Source organism: Typha latifolia, chromosome 5, assembly GCF_019914945.1.
Source record: "Typha latifolia isolate L0001 chromosome 5, TyphaL0001v2, whole genome shotgun sequence".
NCBI classification, from domain to species: domain Eukaryota; kingdom Viridiplantae; phylum Streptophyta; class Magnoliopsida; order Poales; family Typhaceae; genus Typha; species Typha latifolia.
In genome coordinates this window covers 13,851,561-13,877,179 of record NC_133090.1, presented here as the reverse complement: position 1 = coordinate 13,877,179, position 25,619 = coordinate 13,851,561, and the positions used below count along the sequence as shown (strand labels likewise).

Genomic DNA, 25,619 nt, shown 5'->3' with positions numbered 1-25,619 from the left:
ACTACCACCGCATCTTAACTACACGTGGCAGCCCAGAGCTGTCTCTCGCCACGTGTGAACACGGTTTCCCCACCGGAGCGTCAAACCAGCTGTTAAAATTCCGATCTTGGGCCAGTAGAGTTGCGCCACGTAGTCCACCCGCGAATCAGCGAAGCCACCGCATCCATGCTTTATTCCAGCATTTTAAATTTTGGTTTTAATTCGAGATATTCGATTTGCGGCACACTCGACTCCTCTAGGCTCTAGTCGCTGGCCAGCGCAATTCGTGATGCTATTTAAGATCCCAAACCGCGCTTAATATTTATATATAAGACCCCGACTTTCGTATAAATTATACCAAAATCGCATTCCCTTCGTTTTGGATCTCTTCTCCTCTCTTCCCTCTCTTCTCTCTCGCTCGCTCGATTCCTTTCTCTCTCTCGCTCTTCTTCTCCTTCTTCGCGGATACCTTTTAGTTGTTCTCTGTCATTATATTTATTCGAGAGGATAAATCATTGGGCCATGGCGAAGTCGATTCTGGTAACCGGCGGTGCCGGGTACATAGGGAGCCACGCGGTGCTCCAACTCCTCCAAGGCGGGTTTCGCACCGTCGTTGTGGATAATCTCGATAACTCTTCGGAGGTGGCGATTAATCGAGTCGTGGAGTTGGCCGGCGAGTTTGGAAAGAATCTTACGTTTCATAAGGTATCAATTTCTGGACTTTTGATTTGGAGATGCGGGTGGAGATTCGAATTCAAGGTTTCTTTGGTTGTTTATGAGGATTTCTTTTGTTCTCTTTGTTCTTTTGTTGGTTTTCTTCTGATGGAATTGGGTGGGAAGTTGATCGGGGATTGCATATCTCTTTTGCTTGTCCTGCTTTGCGTGTTACGAGTGATTTGGGTTTTCTTATTTGGAAAAGATGTAATTTTTTGGTGAAATTGAATTGCTTACTGAGTTGGTGTTGGTTAATAAGGATTTTGTTCTAATATTAGTTTGAAAATTCTAATACCCCTGCTGTTAAATTGTTTACGAATTTATTTATCGTTGCTTGACTGGAAATTTTCTCCTTTGGAGTAGAGGGGCTTGTCCGCTGGTTATGGTTGTTCTGGTTCGAATTATGCAATTTAATTGATTCACGAGTTTTACGTCTCATTCCAATTGAATAGAAGTACCCAATTCTTGGAATTATTTGAATGGACTATTATGCTGTATTATCTTGAGTCGACCTATATACCTTGTTGTAGCCAAGCGATAAAAATAGAGAGGAAAGAAAAACACATATAGGTGAAAAACCATCCACCTGAAAACTATGGCAAAAAATTGTCAGACTTTACCTGAACACTTGAGAGCTCAGGTTTCAATAATGCTGTCTCAGTTGAGACAGGTTGAAACATCCCAAAGAGGCTCTAAATCGACTTCATGCTGAAACAAAGACATATATCAGTTTTCACCCTGATTTTGGACTTGGTTCTATTAAATTGTTTCATTTCATGCCAAAGTTGGGTAACCGCAATGTCAATCCTTCACCAATATTTATATAGTTATTCTCATTTTCAGTTAGATTCTCTGTTACGTTGCTATTTATGTTTCCTTTGAATGTTTTTTCTTGATAAAACATGCATATACTACAAGGAAAAGATTTTTTTTCCTCTTGTGCTATATATTTTTGAAATTGTTCAGTGTGAATATAGTTTGAAGATGTAGCACCTATGGTTGTAAGACATATCAATACATAAATTCTTAGACGAGTAATTTCCCAATTTTAATATTCTCATGTCATCTTTTTGTCCTGCTGTTATCTACAACTTCGGGTAAACTGAAATATAAAAGCATGAGACTTTAAAAGAGAGTTAATCACTTGCACGCTTCTGCAGATTGATCTTCGAAATAAAGACGCACTTGACAAAATCTTTGCTTCAACAAAGTAAGTCTTTTTCTTTTCATATATATATATAACCGTTTCTATGCAATCTTATTCTGTTACAATACATCTATGACCTTATTTCCACCGCCATACTAAACATATCTTGCTTGTTATTAAATCCAATTGTTTGACATGCAATAAATTTGCTTAAGGTTTCTTCAACAGACACATACATGACACACAAAGAAGAGTTCCAAGTTTTTTTTTTTTTGACATCAGTTGACATTTAAGGTTTCTTCAACAGACACATACATGACACACATAGAAGAGTTCCAAGTTTTTTTTTTTTGACATCAGTTGACATTTAAAAGGATGTTCCAATTTATTTATGTCTATGCTGTGTACATTGAGTTGTTTTTGTAACATTGTCTAAGAATCAGTCATCTTTTTGCAAATAATCTCTACTAATGACTCAGATTAGATCTCTACAATTATACACTTCTCCATGAGAAAATTACGGTGTTTTCTGTGCCTGACTGTTGGTTTGAAAGTAGTTCCCTTATTTGTAGTATTTCTGGAAGACCGCTGCCATGAGTTTACTAGTGGCCCAAAAGAGATCTTAAGGGCCCAAATTAACCCGAGATGGTGAAAAACTAAGCATTAACCATGCAGAATATATTCTATCGGCCATTTTGCCAATTGGTGCTGATGTGTCGTTAAAACTTACTAAAGTACAACTCAAATTTGACGAGGCTCCCAAGCTCCCAGCAGAAAGAAAGGGGTGGGTATTCACGAAACCTGTAAGGCCATTTAGCGAGTGTTCTAATGTTCTATGCTTCCATTGGTTGACAGTTGCAGTTTATGCTCTTGCAATGAGAAGCAATCTTTTCAATTTCCTCCAGTTACAGTTGTTTTAGAGAGAGCAGGAAAAGTAGCTACTGTTGATTTGGTGTTATTTAGCATACAGAGGGCATTTGCTTAGACATTTATTGCAGGAATATCATTGATCCATGAAACACATTCTTAGAAGTAGTTGATCTTGCAGTCTTCGCTCTTCAGCATGTTGTCATATAGATCTAAGACTGTTTTGTTCATTTTATGTCTCTTTTTTTTTCCAAGTGATTTAATTTACCTAGTTTAAATTGGTCTGCTTCAGCTCTTCATGTAAAGGGAATCTCTGCTATGAAGCACTTGTAGTACTCTTTCTTATAATTTTTTCTTTGCAGTTTTGATGCTGTTATACACTTTGCTGGATTAAAAGCTGTGGGTGAAAGTGTGCAAAAGCCCCTGCTTTATTATGACAATAATATAATTGGTACAATAACCCTTTTGGAAATAATGGCTGCCCATGGATGCAAGAAGGTATATTTACATTTCATTTCATTTACAGTCTGAGGTTTATTTTCTTATATAACCATTAGACTATTAGAGGGTCCATGAGATTGATCATCAAATCTGTGGTATCTTATCTGTCTATTTTTCCTAGATTCATCTGCACATGAATAAGTAGGTTTAGAAGGGTCTTGCAATAACTAGATAATATCATTTTTTTAACTCCCTATATTCCCTGGTGTACAACAAGATATGTAACTGGTTTTAAAAGATAGTAGGGTAATATTATTCCATTAAGCAGGATATCATTGTTACAGCTATGCTTTGCTCTACATATAAGCATTCTAAAAGGGTAAATGTGCCTTGCTGTTCTAAGTTCTTACTTGTTAATGATGCATACTTACAATGTTATAATGTGATCTCGACTCTCTAGAAATGCAATTTTCAGATAAAACTTTTCTTATTAGTAACCATAATGTGTGACATCTATACATGTCCAGAACTGAGTATTGTGTGCCCATTTTCATGGATGTTTAATCCTTCCAGTTAGTGTTCTCATCATCAGCAACTGTCTATGGATGGCCAAAGGAAGTCCCCTGTACGGAAGAATTTCCTCTATTCGCAATGAACCCATATGGTCAAACTAAGGTTTCCTCTTTTTCCTTTCCTGCATCTTTCCATATAAATGCACCTGTTCTGTAAGCTAATATTAATTCTACTGATGGTTGCAGCTTATCATCGAGGATATTTGTCGTGATATTTATCGTTCCGATTCAGATTGGAAGATAATATTGCTTAGATACTTTAACCCTGTTGGTGCTCATCCAAGTGGAGATATTGGTGAGGATCCTCGTGGAATTCCTAATAACCTTATGCCCTTTGTTCAGCAAGTTGCTGTTGGGAGGAGATCTGCCCTTACAGTATATGGAAATGACTACTCGACCAAGGATGGCACTGGGGTATTGTTGTTTAATCTTATTGTTTAGTCTTATTGTTTAGTTAATTCACTTTGGTTCCATTTCTCGAGAATGATTCTACTAGTTTCTAAATTATCCCTTGAGGTTAGATGGTTATCATTATTTTCCACCTGGATCTAGTCTATGGAGTTCCTATCATTTTCTAAGAAACAGTGTGCTATATATATCTCTATAACCTATTTTAGTTTGGAATTTCTGTAAAAGTATCATCTTTTATTGGCAATCAGATATCAGATATGTCTTTATGAGACACTATTTTCTAATCGACATGTCAACATGGTTCATTGCTTTTCTTTCTGTTTTTGGTGGAAGACAATTTTCTCAATCAATGTATGAATTGTCATATTGTTTGCTCTTTTCTGGTTCTGCAGGTACGAGATTACATTCATGTGGTTGATCTGGCAGATGGACACATTGCTGCTCTGCAGAAGCTTTTTGAATCTAACATAGGTACGCATGAATTGAATTGAAAGATTTAATCTTGTCTTCAGCAGATGTTTGCTACCAACCAAAAATTAGGTTGATCCTTTGGTTTTGATTCATGATTATGTGGTGCATATTTTGCAAGTTAAGATAGGTCGACTAAAATTATCCTCAGTTCCTACTAATTCATGGGTAAATGATTGGACTTGCATATGTCTTTCATAACTGTTAATTGTGGCATTTCTTCGGTTTATCTATTTGCATCTTCTCTAAAGATCTGGCTATATTTTGTTTTGTAACAACAGCTTGATCATCTGATAATTGTAACTTTTTAACATGTGATGAGTATTTGATGCTTTGACTATGACACCATTTTGAACCTATTAAGTTTTAACCTGTGATGACTGATATTATCATTTCAAAGCTGGTCACTGAGTTCAAACATGAGAACTTGGTTGGCTGGTGTATCTTTATATATTTATTTTGAAAGAATATTTCTTTTAGTTAGTTAGCCGATAAGTTCAAGCTAATATCTCTTAATTTGTACATCCTATCTTATAATAGTGTGAGATTAATCTTTGAACCGTAATGTGTCCTATCAGTCAAGGTTCTGACATAATTGTTTCAGATCAGTCTCTACCAAGATTGCGTAGAGAGCTCTAAAGTATTCCTCGGAGTGTTATTTTCTCATTTTTTTCCGGTCATATTCAAGTAGGATAATGAATTCTTGGAAGTTCTTATATTCAAAGGGGCATGAGGGGGATTTGTTTGAGGCGGTTGATAGTTTGCACAGGTACCGAGGGAATATGTACATTGGTGAAAACCAGTCTGATTTACTAATATAACTCATATAGTCCAAAAATGAAATCGGGTACCTTTTGACATCCAAGGGTGCATGATATTGTTCTTATTTTACATTATCTTGTATGGATAAGAGAGTGTTTCCTTGTAAAGCACATTAGCATAACAAAATGAAATATTCATGCCAGATACAGTCCAATCCTTCCAAACTCTACTCTAGTTGTCTCGAAAGCAAAATCGTTGGTCTTCAATTTCTATCTGTACTCTGCTATCTTTTTCTTTAATTGCTGTCAGTATTATTAGGCATACATAATGACACGAAAGTGCCTTTTCATTTCAGTATGTGCGTTGATAAAGTCAACAGTAATCTTTTATACCTAAAATGTACTTGTTAGCTTGTCGTATTTTTCTGATAAATTCGATTGTGATTTCCAGGCTGTGAAGTGTACAACCTAGGAACTGGAAAGGGCACTTCTGTTTTGGAGATGGTAGCAGCATTTGAGAAGGCTTCTGGGAAGGTACTTCTTGTCCTGACGTATTTTCTGATTTGTTTGACCTTTACTTAACACCTTTCCTCTAACCTGAAATGGTCCGACGTCAGAGAAAATCTTGTGAATATGTAGTTAATGTTAAATCTGGTGCACAAAACAAACCTACACAGCAATAAATGTTCGGTTCTCTTTTTCTCTTGGTATTTGAGAAACAATTTTTTTTTCCTCAGAAAATACCTTTGGTCATGGCTGGACGAAGACCTGGTGATGCTGAAATTGTCTATGCATCAACTGCCAAAGCAGAGAAGGAGCTGAATTGGAGGTAAGTGGTAAAATGCATACACAAGTACATGGCTGTAAGACTAGACAATGAAATTGCAGGGAACTTTGTTTCAATTTTATTCATTCTGGTGTTGTTCCTCATGCGTCGTACCACTTTTGTCTAGCCTAATGCTGGCATCATCTGTCTTGTAGAGCAAAGTATGGCATCGACGAGATGTGCAGAGATCAATGGAACTGGGCTAGTAAGAATCCCTATGGATATGCATCACCTGACTCCACTAACTGAAGGAACCAACTCTAGCTATGTGTAACATCAGTTCTTCAGGACACAAATAGAAATCACTAATTCATGGACTCCATGTACATGTGGTATAGGTCCAGCTGATATCATTCTAGATTCATTGGTTTATCAAATAAATAAATTTGTAATGACACTGATGAGGCATATTATACGGAGGCATCTTTACTGGTGCTTTTTTTTGGTATAACTATTCTCCCTTTTTTGGAGAAATTTTTTGGTATAACGTTGCTACTGTAGGCCTTAGTTGTTAAATCAGGATACAATTGATGCATTAGCTAGTTTTTCATTTCTTTTCTCTCTCTCTCTCTCTCTCTCTTGGGTAGACCAGCAGTGTTGCTAATTTAGGAGCATGGGTGATACAGATTGTTTTAAGTTTTAGACAGATCACAGAAGGTGTCATTTGTACAGTGATGTTCCTGGGGAAAAAAGGTAAATACTGATATGATGCCTTCTCAAAGTGGCCTGTGAAATGGCAAAATTATAAAAGATGTCACTTGTTATACAAGTCTTGGGAAGTTTGTTATGCATATAATACCTGACTCTATATTAAGATCGTTGGTGTGTATATCTGATTCTGTATTAAGATTGTTGGTGTAAATGTGCTTCACTTCTTATTTTTCCTATATTCTGAGGTAGGTTTTGCACACTTGCTACTAAAGGTGTAGATGGTGCATTTGCAATAACAGAGCTTCTGAATCGAATAGAATCTCCTTTTTTATCGCATCCACTCAAACGTGTTGAACTTGATCCGGTACAAGGTGATTCCTTTTTCTCATTACTAAAACGTTAATAGTGCAATCTGCAATTGGAAGAAAAAATATATATACAGGAAAAAAGTTTCCTACTATTTTGTCTAAATTCGAGAATCACAGCTGGGAGACCACTTGAGAAAACACAACAGCTTGTAGCCGTCTAAATTAGTATAGAATTCTCAATGAAAACGCTGGTCGTACATTAAAGAAAAAGAGTACAACTTCCGCAAGAAATAGCTTTTTAAGAAAGTGGATGCAGTTTTGTGGAATAAGAGTGCATTAGGTATAACTATTTTAAATTTTAATATCAGAAGAAGAAGAAGAAGAAAAAGAGAGCTAATATTAGAATAAGCTATTCTAATATTTAGTTTAATATTATATAAGAAGTAATAATTATATTTAATGTGATATAAAATTTATGTTGAAATAGTAGTAAATAGTATTTTTATAAAATAATAATATATTTTTTTAATTTTAACTACGGACTTAAAATGCTGAATAATATGAATTATAAATTTGTACTTTATGTAAAATAACTATATACTAGAGGATATAAAAAAGCACTGCGAAATAATGTAGGATTATAAACTCTCACTCTATGTAAAATAACTATACACTAGATGATATAAAGAGGCACTACGGAGTAATACAATATTATAAATCCGCATGCACTATATATAACATAATCATGCATTAGAGTATATAAAGAGGCACTATGGGTAATATAGAGTTATAAGCTCGCACTCAATGTAAAATAATCATGCACTAGAGAATATAAAAAGACACTGCGGGATAATGCAGAATTATAAGTCTGCACTCTGTAAAATAGCTATACACTAGAGAAAATAAAGAAAAGAAAATAAGAGAGTTTTCTTAAACTGTAGATGAGATAACCAGTATTTAAGAGAAGAGTTAGTGGAGAGAGAATCTTAACTATAGCTGACTGACGTATAATTGAGTGTTGTCTAATCTAAGAACAAAATAATAATTGTAGATTATTATTCAATTATTTTTTAAAAGTTGTATAGAATAATATGAGAGAGAAGAATGAACTACTATACCGGAATAAGATAAATTGTTGTTTAGTTACTACACAAGAATAAAGAGGCTTATTCTAAAATAAGTTTATTTCCATTTTACAATATTTTTGAGATAGATGCAATACCATCCATATATTACACTTATTAGCTTCTATCGATGATGATTATACTCATCATCATGATCAAAAGGAGGAAGTACAGCGTACAAATTTTTATTTGTCCAACAAGATATCCATGCATATACAGCGAGTTAGATTTCCTCATGTAAGTTGGTGGTAGTACTTGTTAATGAGTGTCTCTGAATACTCCCCAAATGTAAGAGTTCCATTAGGTGGAATCAACTGCAAGGGTAAGACAGAAAAAAGAAACCAAATGAAAAATCAAATTTTGACAGTTACAAATTGAAAATGAAAAAAAAAAGCTCCTGAGACATACCTCTTGGTGACGATGAATTTCTTCAGGAAACCTGAGATTCTCATCCCTACCGAATGAAAAAAAAAGGAAAAAAAAACACTGTTCAGCTCAAGGTAGAAGTCTCAAAACCTGTGAATCATAGTTTTAACTTCAAGAGACAAGCACGAAAAGAGACAGGATTTATTATGAGATGCTGCTGAAATAATCAAAATAAAGGAAACTAGACATTCAGGCAATCAGTTCTCGCAAATACTATTCTAGTTTGCACATATTTATAAGGCTCTGATTCTCACGATCATATGTAACATGACAAACCACAGAATTCATATGATCAAAGAATCAAGCTGTTTGGTAAATGCATCAGGCTCCAGCATCATTGGCCGAATATGGAACTTTCCAAGATGATAGCAACGTTTGTTGATGATATTATATATCATAATACAAACAGTTCATTTATTAGAGCTTTTAGGTTATCTGAAAAAGATGCAGCAGATTTGGTGGGAGGTGCATCTGCTTCCAATTGGGGGAAATTTTGGAGTGTTAATCCACTCCAACTAAAATGTGTGAGACAGTTGTCAATCATTTAATAAATTTCTTCGAGTTTATGTAGATGCCTATATTAGCATACCAATCAGGTTGCATGAACATTGCAAAAGTAGAACGCTCCACGCCAAAAGCATTCTCACCATCAGGGGCCTACGAAGCAAAACATAAGAGACTTAGATGATGTCACGACAGAAGATCATTAAATTAGGATAAGTAGATTTTACTATAATGAAAGTGTTGCATGGCTAGAACTTTGAATGGTAATCATATTGATATGTGTACAATAACAGAGGAAATATAAGGTATAGTAGAAGAGATTTACCATGGAAATGTTTGTAGTATACCTGTACACAATGTGGAGTTGCGCAGAGACGGCCTCTTGATAGTATTTCACTTGTTTCACCAATTTGATAAGCCAATTCATTTTCTTGAAAGATAACCTAAAGCAACAATATGGAAACCAGAATAATATCACATAACTTGTTATCAAGTGCAAAGGAAATATTAATTTCAGAAGATAGAGCTCTCTAGTCATGACTGACAGGTTACAAATATAGCCTGTTATATTGTCAGGGTCAGCGACCACTTCCATTGGCACCATTATAATTGGTTCATTGGGTGGTATAATATACTGGTAGTACATAACAAAGAAACATCAGCGACTTTCAAGCTCCGCAACAAGCATATCAAGGAACATCCTCTTTATCCCAAATAATTGGTGGATCCAGTAAATCTTCCTAATTGGTACTCTGGTAGTACATAACAAAGAAATGGGAACCATCTACATAAAGATACTGTCATTATCTTACTCTGTTGGTAGCCAGATGTTACCTTAACAACTTGATTTTTACGTGTCTGAACATAGAGTCCAGCAGCATCATCAGGACAAGGGATCTTTACAGAATTTCTTGTAAACAAGCCACATGTAAGACCTACAAGTATGACTTAGTTATGATTGCTAAAGTTCCAGAATAAAGAGAAATATGAAAATAAACTCAGCATCATCCATAAATAATAACTTGAAATGACATGATGTTGATCCTTCATAAGAAGAAAAGGAAAACCTAAAAGTTTGATATTCTAAGCAAAATGCACATAGTGCTAAGAATTTCTAGCTAATCACTTGCGAAACTACATTTCTGCCTATGAATGACATCAAAAACAATCTCAAGAATTTGAGGTTACATTATAGGAATCTTTACATAATTGTCACCGAAAACTTTCAAAATATCATAATTGCCACTGAAATCATTGTGCTATTTCAAAAATGCCATTCCATTAGTTAAGTCTAACTAATCATAATTAACACAACTTATATCTAAAACATACTATTTTGCCCTTTATATAAATTATTAAAAATAATTTAAAAGCTATCTTAATATTATACCTAATACCATAGTACAATAAAATGTATCTTATTTTATATAAGATAAAAATTGTTGATAAATATTTATACAATATTTAAAAAGGGGAGTAGTTTAATCATTTACATGTGTTTATTAATTTTAATAATAATCTGTTAGGAATATTCTGTTAAAAATTAACGATGATAGCAATTCTAAAAGAGTCAAAAAAACTTTAGTGGCAATTATGATATTTTAAAAGTTTTAAGTGGCAATTACATAAAAATCCTTACATTATATTCACTTAATATTAGAATAACCAAGGTTCGAAAAATCAGGATTAGGATTGAGATCGGCCTCCTGAAAAAATAATACATATTAGTTGTATCAGCCAAATCGGCTGTATTGGCTGCTCGGATTGGGCTATTTAATTACATAAAATGTAAATATTATTTAGGAATGCAAAAAAATTTTAAAAAAAAGAAAAAAAAAAGAGAAAATAATAATTACTCACATATGCAGCCTAAAAACTAAAAAAAATACTTACTTAAAACTGCTGCAACGAAGAAGAGAGAGTAGAAGAAATGAAAAGAAAAAAGAAGAAGAAAAGAAACTCTACCATAGTGAAGAAGCTACAGTGAAGAAAAGAGAGAGAGAAATAAATAAAATAAAATAATCACGTAGCCAAGGTCATCAAAGTTGGATCTGGGTCGACGGAGTTGGCCCGAGCTGCATTTCTGCGTCGGAGAAGCAATAGCTATGGTAGGGAGAGAAAAAGAGAGAAATAGTGAAAGAGAAAAAAAAGAGAGAAAAAGAGAAAATTAGTGAAAGAGGATCGGCCCGGATCGCCCGATCCTTCAAACCATGAGAATAACCAGTTCTATCTAGCATCATTAATCACCAACCTCCATTATGCATCTTTTGCCTGATAGTTTATCCAAAATCACAAAAGGAAGAAAAAGCTTAAAGCCACATAGGCTCTTCATAACAGTTCTTAAGTTATAAGTTTTAACTATGATGATAGACACTTAAACAGCACATTGTTGTTTCAATTAAATTATGATAAAGTCCCTAAATAGACAACAGCAATGCTATAGACACTGAAGTAGCCTGAAAGGATACCCAAGTCAATGAATTCAGAGCATTTAGGGAAAAAATGCAATCAGAAGTTCCAACCTTTCTCCCCTTTCTAGCTTATTGAGTTATTTCCATGTTCAGGGAAGCCTCAGGGGGTTTCTCTGGGGTTGCATAACCTTATACTGCAATTAGGAAGGTAGGTAAATCTACCCGGCCACTGAGCCCCTAGGACAAAGTGGAGAGTGGAAAATGCTTTGGTTGACTCTTAAGTTGAAGAAATTATAGAATATAGACAACTTAAAAAGAGAATATAAACCTAGATCAATAATTGAAAGAGGAGAATAAACAAGCCACACATAGCCAAAGAATCTTCTTCTCATTCATAACTCCATCAATTGAACACATTTTACACTCTCTAGTGAACTTTAAAAAAAAAGAGAGAATATAAACCTAGATTAATAATTGAAAGAGGAGAATAAACAAGCCACAAATAGCCAAAGAATCTTTTTCTCATTCATAACTCCATCAATTGAACACATTTTGCACTCTCTAGTGAGCTTTTAAAAAAAAATTCATGAAGGTTTAACAACCTGTTAGTGAACCAAAGTCTGTATGCCATCCACACCATGAGGACAAAGAACCAGTATCTTTTCTTGATTCACTACAAGTGAAAAGATTCAAAAAAATAAATAAATTTATCAAGAGAATTTAAATCTATCATTCTCTTGGAAGGCAACTCAGTATTCCAGACAGTACATCTGGGATAAGAATCCAGTAAGAATAGCATTAAAGTTAAATATACTTGTTTCAAACCGTACAACTAGAAGAGAGAACAAAATGGGAAGTAGTTAAATATATGCAAGTAAAAGATCTTCGACCTACCTCGGCTGCATTGGAAAGTAATAAAGCAAACGCCCTTTGTGGCACCTGGAACGTTTCAGTATTTGCTCGAGCCTTTCATTCTCGTGCATTCTTTTTCCTTTCAGCACTAGTCATTACTCATTAGCAAAAAGAGTTAGAGAAAGTTCCTACTGTAAGATGCCTACTGAAAAGATGTAGAAGTCTATTTGGAATTATAAGGAAAGAACTATTGGCAAATTTTGCCTAACAAATTGGAAAAAAAATTTCCCGATTTGATTGCAAGCTTTCAGTCTAACTTTAAGAGAATGATCCATTAAAGGCTAGATCTACAGATCTACATTTCATTAGTCACTATTTCCACTTATTTAAGTACTTTTTCTTGACTTACTCAAATTTACCAAATCTTCTTCCAAATTTTAGCCTTTAGGTCCTCTAGCAAACTTGATTTTGAGTGTCTTATGTTCATGGGAAGTAATTCCAAGCTCATAAGCTACTCGGGGATAGTTACCTTGCATAAATTGCTGGGAATATTGGTTATCGTAAATACCCCAATTGCATATCATCCACTGTAAATAAACAGTGATAAAGAATGCAGAAAGCCAGAAATAAGATATCCTTATGGAAATAATAGAAAAACCAGGTTTAGTTAAGATTTAAGTTATACTTATCACTAAGTTGAGTTCTCTTCATGATTGGATAGCCAATAAAGCTATCAATATTTCGATTAGAACTATTTCCAAACCTCTTTCTCTATAACAGAAACAAAATAGAACCGATAATTCTCCAATATTACATTTGAATATGATTTCTATTTTGATACAGTTGAGGAGCTTCATCTGATGAGAATCTATCATTACAAACCTTTCAGGGTATCCTAGGTCCCAATTACCTAATGGCACTGATATATGGACATTAATAAATAAACCATGTAAATATGACCACGGATTAATTAATATCAAATTGTTTGTTAATTATTTGATTTGGATATACTTGACCTCTCAGGCTAAATATGGCAACATACAGATAAGATCACCTTGAGCGACTGCATGCAAATTGAGAATAACAATGCTGTTTAAGGTGTACAAGCTGTGAGGTGAATCCCTCTGACAGAAAGAAAACTCCAAGTCCAGAATGACATCTAAAATTGAAAGCTCATTCAGAAATTATAAGGTCTACAAAATATTAACCTAAATGCATACCATATTGATCACAGTGATGTGCCAACATCAGGCCAACTTCAAACATCAGATTTCCAAGAGCTTTGAATGCTAGAAAAAGAAAAAGAAAAATATCATCAGCATTGCCTCTTGTTGCCTACCAAGGCTTATGTTATCAGTGTTTACTAAGCAATTATTGTCTATTAACAATGTTAGTCCACATCAGTGATGGCTGTGCCAATGGCACGGGGCGTGCCAAGCGGCATGCCTCGGCACGCCCCCCTATAATATTTTTAATAAAAATTTTAAGATGTTTAGAGATGTTTTTGGGTCTTTGGTATGTCAATCTTTAATTTTTTTTTGTCTAAATATATGTATTAAAATTTAAAACCTACATTAGAATGTTTTATCTTTAGATTATTTTCATAAATAACCTATTTTATTAAAGATAAAACAACATTTGAATATAAATATTATTCAACACATAATATGATTAAATACATTCATTAAAATTAATATTAATGATTAAACACTCCATAATATGATTGAATACTCCATAGTATAATTGAACACATAATAACATTCAATACATAATTAATAATAGTTCAATAATTAAAACTAATATCTAGTTGAACATAGAATGACGAGGAAGATCAAAAACTTCATTTGCTAGCACAAGAATAATATGGAAATGTTGCGTTAAATACTGTCGATATTCTTCAAAACTTATCCACTAATAATATTGCTCGTTATAATGTCTCACATAGTCTTTATAGAAATAAGAATTTTGTAATTCTTCGATGATATGATATAGATATTAAATATACACGGGAATGACCGGCATAGGCACAGACACACCATAAGCATATGCAGATTATGGATATAGAGTATAATAAGGGTGTTGTGGCTCTGGTGGGTGTGATTGATATGATGGTAATGATGATGAACTCATATCATCCTATGGGTGCACCTCTCCTGATGTCCTGCTACCTATAGACTCAAGTCCTTTCTTTATCTGACTATAAGCATATTGAGCTTGAGATGATCCCTTTCCTTTCTTCTGTCTCTGATAAATTCATCTTTGTGGTTGTCTAGGTCTAGCAAATGAATTGTCATTCCAATTTTAAAAAATGACAAATAAATTATCATTTCAAAAATGACAAATGACAAAAGTTAATCGATGAAAATAATAAAAAGTTAAAAAATGGGTTCTACATGTCATATCATGTTTGTTAAGAAAATAAGTAAAGTTGATTTGATAAAGATTGATATAAATAGAAAAAAAAATTTAAAAAAAGTCTCTACATTGGCACATGACCGGCACAAGGCTATGCCGGACGGCACGGATCGGCACGGGGGTGTGCCACTGTCACACCTCGTGCCAAGTGCTGTGCCTCTACTGGCACGGCAAGTGCCGGTCGGCACGGTAAGTGCCGACTAGCACGGCCATCCTTGGCCCTACAAATATATAAATTGAAGATCGAGGGAAAAATGAAAAAGCTTAACTGATAAATGTCTAATCTAAGATATAGAGGATAATTCAGAAAGTTATCTGAATCAAGCTAAAATTTTGTAATTATTTCCACTACATGGATGATCATAAGTGCACATTATAGAAAAAGAGCCAAACAAATAAAAACAAATTCATCAATAGATAGGTGCCTTGCAGTAACATTGAGAGAATCAGACAATAATTGCAGCCAAAAGATATGACTTAACTAGTTACAAAAAAACAATTACCTTCTTCAAGCTCAGGTAAAGAGGTGGTGGGCCATTTATTTGGTCGACAGTATGATGGGTACCTATATCACTGATTCAATAATATCTCCAAGAAAATGGTGCAGGAAACGATATCTAGACAATTGTAACTTAATATGGAACTAACAAGCAATATAATTGTTTCTTGGAAACAACAGGAATGGTTTATACTAAAGTCATGTTATAAGCATTTTCTTCTAGAACATGAAATAACCACTCATTTAATTGCATGCATATTCTAAGCAAAACCTTACTAAAAGTCTAAAACAATCTTACTTGTCAGTCTAGTCAAAAGTATCAAGGAAAATTTGAAGACCCTAGGAGAAATTATCATAAGACGATCTTAAAAACCACATTTAACTTGGTTAATAAGTAAAGCCAAAGAATTCGTGTAAAATAAAAAGTGAAACAAGAATGGACAAAAAATTCCATTGCTTCTCTAGTTTTCATTACTCGTAGGACACAAGGTGAGGTTGACAAAACATGATATCAAAACCAATTAAATAAGTATATTGAGTCCCGAAAGTTGCTAAATTTTAAATTTTCTGAAGTTTAATAGGCAGAGCATAGTGCATCATAAGCAATCAAACAATGACATATTATAGCAAACTGGCAACTGCAGATTTTTTGCTCAAAGAAGACCAAATGTTTTAATGATCTGGTTAGGTTTTTCTGTTCAGCTGAAAAGAGGGAGTTTAGGGACTGTTATCAATTTCTACATTTGTCAAAATCAATTCAGGAGTTGACCAAATTACCCAGTTTTGCAAGTAATATAGACTAGTAAGAATAGAAGTAGCCAACCAAATGGGCCAAACAAAAAAGTTGCATTCACCTGCTACAAATGAGGATACCCTTACAAAGATGCAGATGCAAGGAGAGATTGTTAGCAACTAATGACCAGGTGTTCTCAACAAAGCAATGCAGTCAGCAATTGTTTCTCTGTTGCCAATTAATAAGCAACATTAAGAAATGAATTCCTACTTTGTTCCAAACAACAAGATTAGATGTCCATAATGTGCTGCTTGTTTGATATGGTTACATATATAGTTCATGAAAGTATTTTATCAACTTTTATGTATTTTGCAAGAAGTAACACCTAGCAAATACCTGATAGATATTACATGCTTAAATCATTAAACCAGGAGATAGATATTATATATATATCATTATTATCAGAAGAAATAACTGCCTTTTTTTTTTGGAAAAAAAAATGCTAATTGACTAAGACAATGATGTTTTACAAAAAGAAGATTATACCGAAGCATTAGAGCAACATCAGTTGTAGGTGTGTCCAAAATTGGATTAGCATAAAAAGATCCTTTGTGTGTATCTACATGGAGCAGAGTGGAGAAAAGTATATCAGAATATCCAGAGAATGCTGAGTTCATAAAAATTATACCGATTAAACTCGTAAGAAGTAGATCGGTTTACAAATTAGATTGCAGATCTGCAGAACTTTCTCGTGATGCAAATACAGCTGCTATAAATTCAAGCAATTCCTTTCTTGCTTTTAATTGTTGAGCCCAATTTCAATTCTTATATATGGCATATCCTATACATATTAAAGACTATATGCACAGGTTTCGGTTCCATATATATGTATCGTTTGTCATAATGACAAATGATCAAGGCCACCCTATGAGAGAAGAGTTCTTTTACACTTGTTTGTAGGTTTTGTGAACTCAAATACATGAGCACGAACTGTAACGCAAATAGCAATGAAACTTACCGAGTTTACCAGATTCAATCATTTCTTTCCCATGACTCCATCCAAAGCTATACCTATACAATGAGAAATAGATGATACCTAAGAGTTTCTGTCAAGTAATTTTTTGAATTCAAAATTAAACTTATCAACTACAGAATATTGTACTTCCCATCAGTAATGAAAGATTCCCGTGAGCCACAACTGTTGAAAAGTTTCAGAAAAATAGAATAATATATATTCAATGAAAAGACCAGATTCAGTTTGCTTATATCTTTCATATGTACAGACCTTTTAACCTTATATAAGTGTATTCAAGACATTAGATGCTCTGGCATGTATATACAGACACAAAATATATACATAATACCAGTAATTAACTCTTTTTTTGTTGAAGAAAACAGCAATTAACTATAATGTGATGCAAAATAAAGATTTACAACTAGCCTTTTGTTATCTACAGAAATCTTACCTCCCTCTTTGGAGTTTGAATAAACATGTGACACTACCTCTTCCCCAAAGCATAGATAAAAAAATGTACAAACTGAACAAATAGGTCAAAAGGAATTTCAAGGCTGTACCAATAGCCCAAAAAAAGGTTTATGATTGTGTCAATCAGCTACCATAGGTCAACCAGAACAACAGTGCATTTTGTATAACTATCAGATAATAGGACTAAGAATGAAGGGTTTATGCAAAAATTTGAGAATGAAAAATATCACCCTTTCTTGTGTGTTCTGAAGCAGATTAACACAAAATATCTTTAGCACGTACCTACAAGTAAAATTCCACATTAAAAGGCAAACAAAATTAATATTTCCAGCACCTGCTATCGGGGTCTTCAAGTTCCTTCTTCACATCATCAGGAAGATTTGCTAGTCTGGTGAATAGAAGGAAAACTATCTCAATCTTCCTAGTAAAGCATTGCACTCGAAATAATAATAATAATAATAATAATAAGGGCTAAGAGAAAAATATCTAAAGGCAATCTTAAAGTGCATGCCTGGGTGCCAGATATAAGAGATTTGTCCGAAATACAGGAAACTGTGGTATCTGCATTGAAGGAAAGATGGTTATAATATATTAAGAGCATAATTTGCATAATACAGACAGCAGCTTGCTATCAAATATAAGAACTGAAGTACTGCGGCAGCCTCATGAGGAAGCTCCACCACAGAGGACTTCCTTTTTCTCAAGGACTGGCCACAGCACGGCTGACTTCCTTTTCCTGTTCGATTCCATTGCCATTGGCGGAATCTCTCATTTCGTCACATGCCGGGGAGCCCTAAATAAAAGAAGATGACGATGTTGCTCAAAGAAGTGGAACGGATCATGAAATATATTATCTGATCCACTTCAGCAGATATTTACAAGAAGAGACCCGCCTAAGCAGATCTCACTTGTGATGATCTAGTCAAAGCAGATCAAGATTAATTCATGATCCGTTTCAAGTGGATCATCTTCCCGACGAGGAAGGCGGTGAGGATGGATGCCCTACGCCGCTATCCTCCTCCGACTTCAGCGAGAGGCCTCAAGGAGGCCTCCTAACTGTCGTGGAAGGCCCTTACAAGCCTGTTCATAGTCGTAGAAGGCTTCCACATAGGACTTTTGGGGGTGTTGTTGGCACCACCCTGTGCTTTTTCTTATCATTTTATTTGTATTAGAATTATTATATTATATTATATTTATTTATTTAGATATACGATGACTTTGTATAAATAGGACTAAGTCCCTCTCTATCACATTACACAATACATTTTTCACCAAATCTTCTCCCTTCTTCCTCTCTTCTCTCCAAATCCAATCTAGAATTAGGCTTTGTATTGTTTCATGGTATTAGAGCATCTTGATCTCTAGGGACTCAGCTCAAACAGCCTCCTTTCCCTTTCACCATCTCTATCGGGTTCTTTGATGAGCAGCTCCCTCATGGCCTCCACCCTGTGAGCAGCTCCGACAGTAGTTGTCCACAAATTCCTGGTGAGAAATCAGCTTTTCTCGCTACAGCCTCCCTAAACCGCGTCACGCCCATCGACCACATTAGACGTTGCTTCTTCCACAGCTCCAACAACGCCGTCTTCTTTTGCAGCTAGCTCCACCGTGGGTCAGTGAAGCTACCTTCCCTACTTCACTTCTGCTGCAGCCCATTGTTGCCGGAATTGAAGATAAGGAAGCCTTGAAGACTTGCTCACCAACTGTTCGACGAAAAGCCGCACTAACTCCACCATCCAGCGAATCATGTTTCACTCTCTCTACAGCCCACTAATCTTAGCATTGAAGTCAAAAAAGCCTTGAAAGTTTGTTCTCTAAGTGTTTGACGAAAAGCCACACAGCAACAGACAATGTTTTCAGCAATGCCCATTAGATGTTTGACAAAAGTTCAATGTATCAAGGACAGCAGCAGAGTTGGTCTTCAACAAGTGCCCACCTAATATTTTATGAAATTTCACTGCGTCGAGCTCTCATTCTTTAGCAGTTTTGTTTTCAGCAAGTGCTTATTAAGTGTTTGACAAAATTCTACAGTGTCGAGCCCTCATGCTTTCAGTAGATCTGTCCAAATTGACATCTATTTGCCAGCGAGTCAAGGTTAGCAGCATTGTTCATCAAGTGTTCGATGAAAAGCCCAAGTCAGAAAATTGCGAAATGCCCTCAATGTGGCAGATAGTTTTTGTCTCTCTAATGGCATCTTTTGGTCCGATCAGTCATGAGAGTTTCAGCTTCACTAATGCTTCTATTTCTTCCTCTGCTTTCTCTAGTATAATTAAATTCTGAACTTTTTATTCTGGTGCCTCATATCATATGACTGGTGACTCTTCTATTTTCACTAGTCTCACTCCTGCCCCCAGTGCCCTTCCTCATATTCACACTGTTGATAGGACTCATTACCCTATCTCTCACATTAAATACATTATCTCCACCATTGATCCTACTAGTTGTCTTACTTTATCAGATGTCTGGCTTGTTCCTGGTCTTACAATGAACCTTATTTTTGTTACGCAGCTTTCGAACTCTAATTACACTGTGTCATCTTCTACTTCTTGTGTTGTGCAGGACACGTCAATAGGCTAGAGGATTGGGACCGGTAATCAGATTCATGGGCTCTACCACCTGGACAAGCTTCACTTTCCTCCGCCTAGTCTAAGTGTTTGTCCCGTCACTCTTCTATCTCCTTCAGACCTATGACATCGATATTTAGGTCATGTATCGAGTCAGTGTCTCAAGACCTTATCCAAGTCTGAATCCTTAGATAGTAGCAATTTTTCTGTTTGTCTCATTGTACTGGCCGTAGAATAGCAAAACATCGAGCCCTCTCTTTTCCTTTTAGTGAGTGTATCCCTCTGATTTTCTTTTTGATCTTGTGCACTCTGACATTTGGGGTCTCGTTTCCCTTTCTTTTAGTCTTAGTTTTCTCTATTATGTATGCTTTATTGATGATTTCTCTCGTTTCACTTGGATTTACCTCATGCACCAGCGTTCTGAGGTATGTCAAATCTATCATGATTTATCTTCTATGGTTCATACTTAGTTTTATCGATCTATTAAGATCTTCTAATCTAACAGTGATTGGGAGTACCTTTCTTTTGAGTTTCTTTTAATTCATACTTCTGTCGAAACCCTACCTTAGGGTTCATGTCCTTATACCTCTGCTCAGAACGGTGTTGCCAAACAGAAACATTGTCATCTTCTTAAGGCCACTCGTGCTTTTCTCTTTGAGGTTTATAGTCCTCATTCTTATTGGGCTGAAGTCCTTCTTACTGCTATCTATCTAATCAATCAAACTCAATCTTCAGTCTTTGATGGTGTGACCCCATACGAGCGTCTCTATAGTACTTCATTGTCTTATGGTCATCTTCGTATCTTTGAGTGCACCTGCTTTGTTTTTCTTCCTTCGGATGAACACAATAAGTTATCCCCTCAAGCAGCTAAATACGTCTTTCTAGGATATAGTCCTGAGCTTAAAGGTTGTCGTTGTTATGATACTTATGCTCATCGTCTTAGATATCACGCCATGTCATTATTTTGGAAGAGATACCCTTCTTCACCTTCGATACTTTGGCTCCCTCAGACTTATCCTTTCTAGATCTCCTTACACCTATCTTATCTTTCATCCCCTCAGATTTTCTTACCTTAGTCCCACTATCTCCCCCCACTTGCCTGATATTCCTCTTGTAGACACTCCTTTACTATCAATTCCATCTACCCCTTCAGACCGCTCTCTCGCTGAGGTTCCAGCTCTTCCAGTGGAGTACCCTGCTCCCATGACAACCCTGCCGTACTTCACTTGCAAAGCTGCATCCCTCTCATATAGTTGAGCCTCCCTTCTCCGAAAGTATCCCTCCGACCATCCCATCCTCTACTGTGACGACACCTGCAACTATTCGTCATTATTCAGAGCGTGAGCGTCGCCCTCCCAATTGGTATGGTTTTCTGATGTCTTCCGCTACATACTTTCCTCAGTTCCACACTTTCCTTGTAGCCATCTGCTCCACCCCTCAGCCTAGGTCATATCGTGAGGTCGTACAGGTTCCAGAGTGGTAGCAGGCTATGACAAATGAGCTTCAGACCCTTCAGCAGATGCATACTCAAATGAATCTTCAAGGTCAAGTATCGGCATGATGGATCTATTGCTAGGTACAAAGCTCGTCTAATTGCTCAGGGCTTTACTCAGGAATACAAGATAGATTATAAGAAGACATTTGCTCCTACTGCCTGGATAACCTCTGTCTGTACTATCTTTATTGTTGCTTCCAATTGCCAGTGGTCTCTTTATCAGATGGATGTGAAGAATGCATTTCTTTATAGTCTTCTTAACAAGGAGGTGTATGTGGATACTCCACCTAATTTCCCTCTTCTCCCGTGTTATATATGTCGACTACGATGAGCTATCTATGGGTTCAAATAAGCTCATTGTTTCTAGTTTGATCGATTTCGTAGTATTATCACAGCCTACAGATTTCAAGAGAGTCCCTCTGAGCCATCCATGTTTTTGCATTCTTTTGCTCAGGGTCGGGTCCTTCTGTATGTTGATAATATGATTATCACCGAAGATGACTCGGTCGGGATCCGCTCTCTTCAGCAGCATCTTCAAATTTAGTTTGAGGTGAAGGACATCGGCCCTCTTCAGTACTTTCTGGATATCAAAATTACTGTCATTCCACGGTCTTTTGCTGCCCCAGCAGAAGTATATTGTAGACATTCTCAACCGTGCTACTATCATTGGCACTCGTCTTGCTGCTACCGCAGTTGAGCTTCATGTGAAGCTTCAGCCCGATGATGATTAACTTCTTCTAAATTCAACTAGATATTGTCAGCTAGTCCGGGCACTCGTCTACCTGACCATTACTCGACCTGATATCTCTCATGCAATTGGTATTGTCACTCAATTCATACAGGCTCCTTGAACTGCCTACTATGCTGCTCTTATACGTATTCTTCGATGGCACCATCATATGTTCTCTTTTCATGCCATCGACTTTCATCTTGTCTTTGTGAGCTTATTTCGATGCAAAATATGTTGGTAACAAGTCTGATCGGAAGTCTACTACTAGCTTTTACATTTTTCTAGAAGACTCCCTAATTTTCTAACATAACAAGAAGCAGAATGTGGTGTTTCTCTCCAGTACTGAGTCAGATTATCGTGGTATATATGCGGTGACTAAGGAGATTGTTTGGCTCCGTCACCTCCTTAGTGATATGGGTGTTCCATTGCCCCTCCCAACTCTTCTTTATGTTGAAAATGATAGTGCCAAAAAACTTGCTGAAAATTCTATTTTTCATAAGAGGATGAAACACATTGAAGTCGATATGCACTACACTTACCAAGAGTACCAAGCCGACATCATTTCTCTCCATCGCTTTAGCACTGAGGAGCAGATTGCCGACTTCTTCACGAAGTCTCTTCTTCTGCGTTTTGAGTATCTAATTAGTAAACTCTCGATTTATGATCCCCCTTGGGTTTGAGGGAGAGTATTAGAGTTATTATGTTAAATTGTATTTATTTATTTAGATATATGGTGACTTTGTATAAATAGGGCTAAGTACATTTCTATCACATTACACAATATTTTCACCAAATCTTCTCTCCTCTTCCTCTCTTCTCTCCAAATCCAATCTAGGATTAGGCTTTGTATTGTTTCAGTTTCAAAGGAAGGCCACAGCTCAGTTTCAATAGAAACATAACAATCTAGCTATTACAGCATCAGTAATATATAAAATAAATGCATTCTGGTCTAACGAAACACAAAATATATCAACACAAACCTAGCAAATATGGCTACCAAATAAAACACCCAAAAGGTAAGATAAAACCAGCTTCACTCTTTATCCAAACAAATGGGATTGTCCTTTCTTTGATTATGAGGAATCTCCTCGCCTTAGGAAAGGATAGTGAATATGCAGAAATCCATATTGGACCAACTTGGCTTCTTGGTTCATCATTCAGTTGACATTCAGCGTCAACATGGCTTCGGTGTTAGAACTCTATATGTCATGTGCCTTTGTCCCGGGGAGACTAATCTCGGATAACATTCTGAATCCTAATTGATAGTCCAATACTGTCCTCTCTAGACTTCTCTAGAAATCTCCCGTACTCCTTTATTGTACTAAATGATAATTCTCGACTAAGGGTTGATCGCTGCAAAAGATGTGTTTTATTCTCTCTTGCTTAGTAGATATCTCAAATGCCTTATGGTTTCTCCCAATTGTGGGCGTATCCCAGCTTTTACTATAATTAGTTTTCCTTTTCTTTGGTTCGGCAAGATATAATAACACAAAGATTGAAATCATTCTTCCGAAGAGTGTTATTAAGTTGCACATAAGAGTTATGTTCTAGTTAGCATCGATTCGAAAATAGTATGTATCATGAATCGCTATGCTATAGTAGCGCATTTTGCCACATAGTACTAAAGGAATTCTGGGCCAAGAAAATCGATCCAACTACACTGAAGCACCAGACTAATGTTAACCATGTTGACAATCTCCACTATCCATCAGGACATTATAATTTCAAGGGAAATGAATGAACATGAGTAGAAAGAACTCACTACATACATCTGAGATTGAGATAATTCCTAAACCATTAGGGCCGAGCCCTTCCTCGATCTTTTTGGATAAATCCTTCTCCCTGTCCTGATTCAGGCAAAACCCATCCAAGAAGAAGCTAAGACAAATCACAACGAGCTGGGAAGGAAACGATCCAAAACCTATCAAACCGAAGCATGCTTGATCGAGATTAGACTCACCCTGAGGTCGGAGTAGGAGATGGTGACCGTCCTCACCGTGGGAGGCAGATTCTGGCACGAAATCCGGCGCGGAGAACATCGAATTGGAGAGTATCGAGTTGGGGATCGAGCGGAGATGGAGGGTAGATTAAAGGAGCGATGAATTTGGATGAGAATTGGAGCCATCTCTCTCCTCGCGATGTGGAGAGAGGGGGAAACTTCTCTATTTTCCTCTTTCACCCTGACCTTTTTTCTCTTGTCATTTTGGCGGTTGCGTTGTAGAATGGAGAGAATATTAAAAAGTAGAGCTCGATGGTGAATCTTTTTTGGTGTTTTCGTAAATATCACTTTCAGCTTTAATTATTTATGTTTTCATTTTGTTGATTTATTCCATCATTTTCATATTTTTTTTCTTTTTCTTCTTGTTCCAAGAGGTTATAGGGAACTATGATATTGCTAAATCATGGAACTATTTAAATTTGATTTATCCCCAATTATAGAATATTTAAATCTATCAAATATTGAAATATTAAGTACACAAATAAATAAACTAAGGATTCGCACTAAAAATATTTTCAAAATTAAGGCATAGCCAAAGACCATTTATCTGGCAACATGATATATATTAGAACCAAACATGTCTGGCAATTACACAAATTCTAGAAATTAGCATTAATCCATTATTCCTGATCTCTGATTGGACTAATCAAACACCAAATTATTTTTCTCAGAAGAATCAGGTGCTTATCTCCAACCTCATGACTGCTGAGCTCCTTGATGTCTAAAGCACTGTGGCATTTCTTGCTACCCATTGAACAATTAGGTTAAAGTAAAAAAAAAAAAGTTAGCTAATTATGTCCAGGCCATATCTCTGCAATGCTGGAGTAAGTAAAAAAAAAGTTAGCTAATTATGTAAGTTTCAAAACAGGAATTAAATGAGCAAGCATTAAATTGATGCATTAATTTCTATAATACAAAAAAAGTTGATGTATTGTTTCCTCACATGCAATGCAGCTTCGATCACAAGGATCAATAATCAATTAAAACTGATTAATGGAGAGAACGTCGAAGATGAATAACATTAAAAAACACATTTAGTAACCGGTAATGGTATAGCTTTATTCACTTTGTCTCTAATAGATTTTGTTAATGAAGGAAAATTTACCTCTCTGACCTGATAGCCACATCATATGAGCACAAGAAAAGAGCCCAATAGATTTTGAGATATCAGGCATTCCATCGAAGATCATGACTACAACAATTAAAATCTTAAAAACTCTATAGGAACCAATGGTTCCA

At 35.8% G+C, this 25,619-nt stretch overlaps 2 protein-coding genes across 4 annotated transcripts; one reads left to right on the top strand and one right to left on the bottom strand.

The window, feature by feature from the left end:
- The first annotated feature begins 212 nt into the window (after window positions 1-212).
- Window positions 213-6,673, top strand: LOC140788825 (UDP-glucose 4-epimerase GEPI48). The gene is made up of 9 exons (XM_073138296.1): window positions 213-684; window positions 1,854-1,903; window positions 3,070-3,205; window positions 3,722-3,823; window positions 3,907-4,134; window positions 4,524-4,602; window positions 5,812-5,894; window positions 6,098-6,189; window positions 6,342-6,673. The coding sequence occupies exons 1-9, from the start codon at window positions 502-504 to the stop codon at window positions 6,433-6,435; spliced, it is 1,047 nt and encodes a 348-aa protein (XP_072994397.1). The 5' UTR covers window positions 213-501; the 3' UTR covers window positions 6,436-6,673.
- Window positions 6,674-8,311: 1,638 nt separating this feature from the next.
- LOC140788466 (uncharacterized) lies at window positions 8,312-24,609 on the bottom strand. 3 transcript variants are annotated; one of them, XM_073137717.1, is made up of 16 exons: window positions 24,342-24,606; window positions 24,151-24,228; window positions 22,921-23,004; window positions 18,107-18,156; window positions 17,930-17,983; window positions 17,128-17,180; window positions 16,656-16,728; window positions 15,381-15,442; window positions 13,683-13,751; window positions 12,505-12,610; window positions 12,213-12,283; window positions 10,034-10,134; window positions 9,547-9,642; window positions 9,285-9,352; window positions 8,678-8,723; window positions 8,312-8,583 (listed from the first exon to the last, which is right to left on the bottom strand). In XM_073137717.1, exons 1-16 carry the CDS (start codon window positions 24,504-24,506, stop codon window positions 8,503-8,505), a joined length of 1,257 nt encoding a protein of 418 aa, XP_072993818.1. In that variant the 5' UTR covers window positions 24,507-24,606; the 3' UTR covers window positions 8,312-8,502. The 3 variants fall into 3 exon arrangements, with proteins under 3 accessions (XP_072993818.1, XP_072993819.1, XP_072993820.1); XM_073137718.1 differs by lacking the exon at window positions 22,921-23,004 and adding an exon at window positions 9,745-9,833; XM_073137719.1 differs by lacking the exon at window positions 22,921-23,004 and having other exon boundaries at window positions 24,342-24,609.
- Window positions 24,610-25,619: the final 1,010 nt, after the last annotated feature.

What these genes read in the sequence shown, in the direction of transcription:
- LOC140788825 (XM_073138296.1), top strand. Translation starts at nt 502, where the DNA reads ATGGCGAAGTCGATTCTGGTAACCGGCGGTGCCGGGTACATAGGGAGC. An exon ending in AGAATCTTACGTTTCATAAG is followed by an intron (nt 685 to 1,853) that starts GTATCAATTTCT and finishes ACGCTTCTGCAG; the next exon opens with ATTGATCTTCGAAATAAAGA. An exon ending in CGACCAAGGATGGCACTGGG is followed by an intron (nt 4,135 to 4,523) that starts GTATTGTTGTTT and finishes CTGGTTCTGCAG; the next exon opens with GTACGAGATTACATTCATGT.
- LOC140788466 (XM_073137717.1), bottom strand. Translation starts at nt 24,506, where the DNA reads ATGGCTCCAATTCTCATCCAAATTCATCGCTCCTTTAATCTACCCTCC. An exon ending in GATGTTGCTCTAATGCTTCG is followed by an intron (nt 15,443 to 16,655) that starts GTATAATCTTCT and finishes TCAGTGATATAG; the next exon opens with GTACCCATCATACTGTCGAC. An exon ending in GTAAAAATCAAGTTGTTAAG is followed by an intron (nt 9,643 to 10,033) that starts GTAACATCTGGC and finishes TTGTTGCTTTAG; the next exon opens with GTTATCTTTCAAGAAAATGA.